This window comes from Vanellus vanellus (assembly GCF_965231255.1).
Source record: "Vanellus vanellus genome assembly, contig: HAP1_SCAFFOLD_982, whole genome shotgun sequence".
In the NCBI taxonomy this organism is placed as follows: domain Eukaryota; kingdom Metazoa; phylum Chordata; class Aves; order Charadriiformes; family Charadriidae; genus Vanellus; species Vanellus vanellus.
This window is the reverse complement of record NW_028126863.1, coordinates 45-8,061: the sequence shown is the minus strand read 5'-3', so window position 1 is coordinate 8,061 and position 8,017 is coordinate 45. Positions and strand designations below refer to the sequence as shown.

Here is an 8,017-nt window from a genome sequence, read left to right as displayed (position 1 = left end):
TAGATGCCCCAAGGTGCCCCATAGGGAGGTCAGGGTGCCCCATAGAGACCATGGGGTGCCCCATAGACCCCCCCCCCCCCCCGGGCTGCCCCATAGACCCCCCCGATTACCCCATAAGAACCTCCATAGACACCTCGGGCTGCCCCATAGACACCCCCCAACCCCCCCTCCCCCCATTCCCCACCGGTGGGTTGCCCCACACAACCCCTCCCCCCCCCCCCCAATCTCACCCCATAGCGGTGTGGGGCCCAAAAGGAGGAGGGGGGGGGTGGGAGGGAGGAGGAGGAGGAGGGGCTCAGGGGGGCTGCGGGGGCGGGGGAGGGGGGCGGCAGAGGCGCCAGACCCCCCGGCAGATGAGAGCGAACCAGTAGAGCTGCGGCGCCAACATGGCGGCGGCGGCGAGGTTGTAGGCGGGGGGGAGCGCCGCCGGCACGCGGAGCAGCGGGAGGCCCCGGTGGCGGCCGTAGGCCCAGTAGAGGTAGGGGAAGAGGAGGACGCGGCAGAGGAGGAAGGTCAGCAGCAGGGCCACCCCGTTGAGTTTGTGGAGAGCCGTGTGTTGGCGTTGGTACTGCGGGGGGGGAGGGGAGAGGGGGAGGGTGAGGGAGGGGGGAGGGGAGGACCCACGGGGACCTGAGATGGTCTCCTGGGGGCACCACGGCTTGGGGAGGTGGGGGTCATCTCCATCTAGCCGGGGGTTGAGGGACTCATGGGCAACCAAGATGGTCTCCTGGGGACATTGGTTGGGGACTCGAGGACACCCGACGTGGGGATGGGGTGGAGGGACCCACGGGGACCTGAGATGGTCTCCTGGGGGCACCACGGCTTGGGGAGGTGGGGGTCATCTCCATCTAGCCGGGGGTTGAGGGACTCATGGGCAACCAAGATGGTCTCCTGGGGACATTGGTTGGGGACTCGAGGACACCCGACGTGGGGATGGGGTGGAGGGACCCACGGGGACCTGAGATGGTCTCCTGGGGGCACCACGGCTTGGGGAGGTGGGGGTCATCTCCATCTAGCCGGGGGTTGAGGGACTCATGGGCAACCAAGATGGTCTCCTGGGGACATTGGTTGGGGACTCGAGGACACCCGACGTGGGGATGGGGTGGAGGGACCCACGGGGACCTGAGATGGTCTCCTGGGGGCACCACGGCTTGGGGAGGTGGGGGTCATCTCCATCTAGCCGGGGGTTGAGGGACTCATGGGCAACCAAGATGGTCTCCTGGGGACATTGGTTGGGGACTCGAGGACACCCGACGTGGGGATGGGGTGGAGGGACCCACGGGGACCTGAGATGGTCTCCTGGGGGCACCACGGCTTGGGGAGGTGGGGGTCATCTCCATCTAGCCGGGGGTTGAGGGACACGTAGACACCTGAGATGTTCTCCTGGGGACATGGGTTGGGGACTCGGACACCCGACGTGGGGATGGGCACCTCAGGGGTGGAGGGACCCATGGAGACCTCAGGTGTTCTCCTGGGGGCACCACGGCTTGGGGAGGTGGGGGTCATCTCCATCTAGCCGGGGGTTGAGGGACTCATGGGCAACCAAGATGGTCTCCTGGGGACATGGGTTGGGGTCTCGGACACCCGACGTGGGGATGGGCACCTCAGGGGTGGAGGGACCCATGGAGACCTCAGGTGTTCTCCTGGGGGCACCACGGCTTGGGGAGGTGGGGGTCATCTCCATCTAGCGGGGGGTTGAGGGACACGTAGACACCTGAGATGCTCTCCTGGGGACATTGGTTGGGGACTTGGACACCCGACGTGGGGATGGGGTGGAGGGACCCATGGAGACCTCTGATGTTCTCCTGGGGGCACCACGGCTTGGGGAGGTGGGGGTCATCTCCATCTAACCGGGGGTTGAGGGACTCATGGGCAACCAAGATGGTCTCCTGGGGACACGGGGCTTGCGAGACTCATAGCCATCCCACATCTACCCAGGGTTTGAGGGACCCACGGCCACCCCACATCCACCCAGGGCTTGAAGGACCCATGGCCACCCAACATCGGTATGAGGACCCAAAGGCTTTGGAGGCCCCCTGGCCACCCAAGGTGTCCTCCTTGGTGGCCCGTGGGGTCGGGGCCCTGTGGCCACCTTCGGTGGTCGTACTCACCAGGATGAGGACCTTGCCGAGGCAGACGAAGGGGGTGCTGAGCTCGGCCATGAGGAGACACCCCAAGAAGAAGTCACCCTTCCCCTGGCGCCACAGCTGGGGGGACACGGGGGACACGGGGGGGGGGGACGGACAAGGGGACAGGGTGACACGAGGACACAGAGGTGACACAAGGCCATGGGGTGATTAGAGGATGAGGGGATGGGGGTGTCCAACCCGGGTTGTCCCCATCTCCCGCTGTCCCCGAGGTGTCCCCACAGCCCTGAGGTGGCCCTGAGGTGGCCCCAAGGGGACACCATCCCCATTCCCGCTCCCCATGGCCGTGGGGAAGGTGATGAGCACCACAGGGTCGTGGTGGACCTCCATGAGCACGTCCACCCCAAGCGGATGTGTCCCCATCCCAGAGCCCTGAGTGTCCCCAACCCATCCCATTGTCCCCAAATGTCCCCACCTCCATCCCTACAGCCATGGGGATGTCAACAAGCACCACAGAGCTATGGTGGACCTCCATAACCACGTCCATCCCAAGGTCACAGCCCTCCATCCAACCCCATGGCCCCAACATATCCGTGTGTCCCCAAAGGGTCCCCAAAGTGTCCCCAAAATCCTGACAGCCCCATCCCCACTCACGGTGGCCACCGGGAAGCAGACGAGCACCACAGAGCTATGGTGGACCTCCATAACCACGTCCATCCCAAGGTGACAGCCCTCCATCCAACCCCATGGCCCCAACATATCCGTGTGTCCCCAAAGTGTCCCCAAAGTGTCCCCAAAGCCCTGACGTCCCCCTCCCCACTCACGGTGGCCACCGGGAAGCAGATGAGTACCACAGAGCTATGGTGGACCTCCATAACCACGTCCATCCCAAGGTGACAGCCCTCCATCCAACCCCATGACCCCAACATATCCGTGTGTCCCCAAAGTGTCCCAAAGGGTCCCCAAAGCCCTGACAGCCCCGTCCCCACTCACGGTGGCCACCAGGAAGCAGATGAGCACCATGGAGCTATGGTGGACCTCCATAACCATGTCCATCCCAAGGTGACGGCCCTCCATCCCACGTCCCTGAGCCAACCCCGTGGCCCCAACATATCCGTGTGTCCCCAAAGGGTCCCCAAAGTGTCCCCAAGACCCTGACGGCCCCGTCCCCACTCACAGTGGCCACCGGGAAGCAGATGAGCGCCACGGAGCTATGGTGGACCTCCATAACCACGTCCATCCCAAGGTGATGGCCCTCCATCCCATGTCCCTGATCCAACCCCGTGGCCCCAACGTATCCGTGTGTCCCCAAAGGGTCCCCAAAGTGTCCCCAAGACCCTGACGGCCCCGTCCCCACTCACAGTGGCCACCGGGAAGCAGATGAGCGCCACGGAGCTATGGTGGACCTCCATAACCACGTCCATCCCAAGGTGATGGCCCTCCATCCCATGTCCCTGATCCAACCCCGTGGCCCCAACGTATCCGTGTGTCCCCAAAGGGTCTCAAAGGGTCCCCAAAGCCCTGACGGCCCCGTCCCCACTCACAGTGGCCACCGGGAAGCAGACGAGCGCCACGGAGCTATGGTGGACCTCCATAACCACGTCCATCCCAAGGTGACAGCCCTCCATCCAACCCCATGGCCCCAACATATCCCTGTGTCCCCAAAGGGTCCCCAAAGTGTCCCTAAAGCCCTGATGTCCCCCTCCCCACTCACGGTGGCCACTGGGAAGCAGACGAGCACCATGGCGGCGTGGTGGAGCACCATCAGGAGGTCCTTGCGCAGGTAGGCGCCAGCGGCCGCCCTCAGGGACGGGGGAGGTGCCACCTCGTGTCCCTTCACCCGTCCCCGGTGCCAGTGACACAGGAACATGGCGTAGACGTCGTAGATGAAGTAGGGGACGGCGAATTGGGGGTACGCCCCCGCCAGCCAGTGCCTGGGGGGGGACATCAGGGGACATCAGGGGAGCCCGGCGGCCGGGGAACCCCCTGTCACCCCCTTGGGGGGACCCGGGTGTCCCAGGAGACCTTGGGGACCCCAATTTGGGGGACACAGGGGTCTGGGGGCCCATTGTCACCCTCCTGGGGGGACCCAGGTGTCTGGAGACCCTAATCTGGGGGACCCAGGAATTTGGGGACACCTTGGGGACCTCAATTTTGGGGACAGAAGTGTCCTGGGACCTGGTGTCACCCCCTTGGGGGGGGCCCAGGCATTTGGGGACCCCAACTGCGGGGACACAGGCGTTTTGGGACCCCAATTTGGGGGACCCAGACGTCTGGGGACCCTTGGGGACCCCAATTTGGGGGACACAGGAGGTTTGGGACCCCAACTGGGAGGACCCAGACATCTGGGGAGCCTTGGGGGACCCCAACTGGGAGGACCCAGGCGTCTGGGGGACTTCGGGGGACCCCAATTTGGGGGACATGGGTGTTTGGGGGGACCTTGGGGACACCAGTTTGGGGCACCCAGCTGTCTGGGGACCCAGTGTCACCCCATTGGGGGGACCCCAGCATGTGGGAGACCATGGGGACCCCAATTTGGGGGGACACAGGAGGTTTGGGACCCCAACTGGGAGGACCCAGGCGTCTGGGGGACTTTGAGGGACCCCAATTTGGGGGACACGGGTGTTTGGGGGGACCTTGGGGACCCCAATTTGGGGGGACGCGGGAGATTCAGGACCCCAATTTGGGGGACACGGGCGTTTGGGGGGACCTTGGGCACCCCAATTTGGGGGGACACGGGAGGTTCGGGACCCCAATTTGGGGGACGCGGGCGTTTGGGGGGACCTTGGGCACCCCAATTTGGGGGGACACGGGAGGTTCGGGACCCCAATTTGGGGGACACGGGCGTTTGGGGGGACCTTGGGGACCCCAATTTGGGGGGACACGGGAGGTTCGGGACCCCAATTTGGGGGACACGGGCGTTTGGGGGGACCTTGGGCACCCCAATTTGGGGGGACGCGGGAGGTTCGGGACCCCAATTTGGGGGACACGGGCGTTTGGGGGGACCTTGGGCACCCCAATTTGGGGGGACGCGGGAGGTTCGGGACCCCAATTTGGGGGACGCGGGCGTTTGGGGGGACCTTGGGCACCCCAATTTGGGGGGACGCGGGAGGTTCGGGACCCCAATTTGGGAGACGCGGGCGTTTGGGGGGACCTTGGGGACCCCAATTTGGGGGGACACAGGGGGTTCGGGACCCCAATTTGGGGGACGCGGGCGTTTGGGGGGACCTTGGGCACCCCAATTTGGGGGGACACGGGAGGTTCGGGACCCCAATTTGGGGGACACGGGCGTTTGGGGGGACCTTGGGCACCCCAATTTGGGGGGACGCGGGAGGTTCGGGACCCCAATTTGGGGGACACGGGCGTTTGGGGGGACCTTGGGCACCCCAATTTGGGGGGACGCGGGAGGTTCGGGACCCCAATTTGGGGGACACGGGCGTTTGGGGGGACCTTGGGGACCCCAATTTGGGGGGACACGGGAGGTTCGGGACCCCAATTTGGGGGACACGGGCGTTTGGGGGGACCTTGGGGACCCCAATTTGGGGGGACACAGGGGGTTCGGGACCCCAATTTGGGGGACGCGGGCGTTTGGGGGGACCTTGGGCACCCCAATTTGGGGGGACACGGGAGGTTCGGGACCCCAATTTGGGGGACACGGGCGTTTGGGGGGACCTTGGGCACCCCAATTTGGGGGGACACGGGAGGTTCGGGACCCCAATTTGGGGGACACGGGCGTTTGGGGGGACCTTGGGCACCCCAATTTGGGGGGACACGGGAGGTTCGGGACCCCAATTTGGGGGACACGGGCGTTTGGGGGGACCTTGGGGACCCCAATTTGGGGGGACACAGGGGGTTCGGGACCCCAATTTGGGGGACGCGGGCGTTTGGGGGGACCTTGGGCACCCCAATTTGGGGGGACACGGGAGGTTCGGGACCCCAATTTGGGGGACACGGGCGTTTGGGGGGACCTTGGGCACCCCAATTTGGGGGGACGCGGGAGGTTCGGGACCCCAATTTGGGGGACACGGGCGTTTGGGGGGACCTTGGGCACCCCAATTTGGGGGGACGCGGGAGGTTCGGGACCCCAATTTGGGGGACACGGGCGTTTGGGGGGACCTTGGGCACCCCAATTTGGGGGGACGCGGGAGGTTCGGGACCCCAATTTGGGGGACACGGGCGTTTGGGGGGACCTTGGGCACCCCAATTTGGGGGGACGCGGGAGGTTCGGGACCCCAATTTGGGGGACACGGGCGTTTGGGGGGACCTTGGGGACTCCGATTTGGGGGGACGCGGGAGATTCGGGACCCCAATTTGGGGGACACGGGCGTTTGGGGGGACCTTGGGCACCCCAATTTGGGGGGACACGGGGGTCTGGGGGCACATTGTCCCCCCCCCCCTTGGGGGGACGCAGGCATCCGGGACCCCCAATTTGGGGCACTCAGACATTAGGGGACCCCCAATTTGGGGATCCCCACGTGTCCGGTCTCCCCATTATCAACCCCTCGGAGGTGGGGGGGGGTGACCCTTTGAGGACCCCAATTTGGGACCCGCGTGGCTCCCTTCCCCCCCCTCCCTTCCCCCCTCCCCCCTCCCCCCTCCCCAGAGGGGTCCCAGACACCCAGGAGGCCCCTCCCCCCCCCCCCCCCCCCCCCAAAAAAAGCCCCACAGGTTAATCCCGGCTGAGCCCTCGCGCAGCTGCTCCCGCTTAATCCCCCCCCCCCCCCCCCCCTTATTAAAGGCCACATCTCAGGGAGGGACCCACATCCGGGACGCCCCTCCCCCCTCCCCCCCCCAAAGGGACCTAGGAGGCCCCTCCCCCCCCCCCCAAAAAGCCCCCCCCCAAAAAATGGTCCCGGAGCGCCCCCCCCCCCCCCCCCAAACCAAAAAGGGAGAGGGCGCTGTCCACTGCTCCGGTGCTGAACCGCTATGGGGAGGGTTTGGGGGGGGGGGGCGCTATATTTGGGGCACCCATGGGTGCTGGGGGGGGGTGGGGGGGGGGTGGGGTGTCCCCCTTCCCCCCCCCGTGACTCACTGGTCGTCGATGACGTGGTGGCAGGAGGAGGAGATGATGTAGCCGGCCGTGGAGGCCATCACCGCCTGCACCGAGGACACCAGCCTGGGGACACGGGGGGGGGGGGACACGGGGGGGACATGAGGGGACATGAGGGCCACCCCCCCCCCCTTGTCGCCACCGTGATGTCCCCGCGGTGTCCCCACCCCCTGCCACCTCCGTCCCCGTCCCTAAGCCGCCCTTGGCCCCGGCGCCGTCAGTGTCCATGTGCCATGCTAATCCCCGTCCCCGGGTTGTCCTTGTCCCCGCGCCATCCCTCTGCATGTCCCCTCCCTCTCCCCACGCCATCCCCGTCCCCATCCCCCTGCCGGCCTTGTCCCTATCCCCGTCCCCACAGCGTCCCCACGCTGTCCCCGTGCCCTGCCTGCGCTGTCCTTGTCCCCACGCCGTCCCCATCCTCCGGCCCTCCCTGTCCCCTCCCTGTCCCTGTGCCACATCCAGCCCTGTCACCTCCCAGCCCCATCCCTATCCCTGTCCCCAGCTTCGTCCCCATCTCTGTCCCCTCCCATTCCCCCCATCTCCATCCAGCCCTGTCCCCTCCCTGTCCTTGTGCCACATCCGGCCCTGTCCCTGCCCTGTCCCCTCCTTGTCCCCCTCCCTGTCCCCTCCCTGTCCCTGTCCCCCTCCCAATCCTCTCCCAGTCCCCCTCCCCATCCCTCTCCCTGTCCCCTCTTTGTCCCCACCCCGTGGCCTCCCTGTCCCCGTCCCATCCCTGTCCCCATCTCCGTGTCCTCCGTGTCCCCACCCCTGTCCTCCCTCTCCTGTCCCCGTCCCCATCCCTGTCCCTGTCCCCCCATCTCCTGTCCCCTTCCCTCTCTGTCCCCCCCTCTCCCTCTCCTGTCCCCATCCCAGTCTCTGT

At 66.3% G+C, this 8,017-nt stretch overlaps 1 protein-coding gene across 1 annotated transcript; it reads right to left on the bottom strand.

Moving 5' to 3' along the window:
- Nucleotides 1-281: 281 nt before the first annotated feature.
- LOC309685705 (ceramide synthase-like) lies at nt 282-7,199 on the bottom strand. Its single transcript, XM_082501435.1, has 4 exons — nt 7,120-7,199; nt 3,802-4,021; nt 2,112-2,207; nt 282-568 (listed from the first exon to the last, which is right to left on the bottom strand). The coding sequence occupies exons 1-4, from the start codon at nt 7,176-7,178 to the stop codon at nt 296-298; spliced, it is 648 nt and encodes a 215-aa protein (XP_082357561.1). The 5' UTR covers nt 7,179-7,199; the 3' UTR covers nt 282-295.
- Nucleotides 7,200-8,017: the final 818 nt, after the last annotated feature.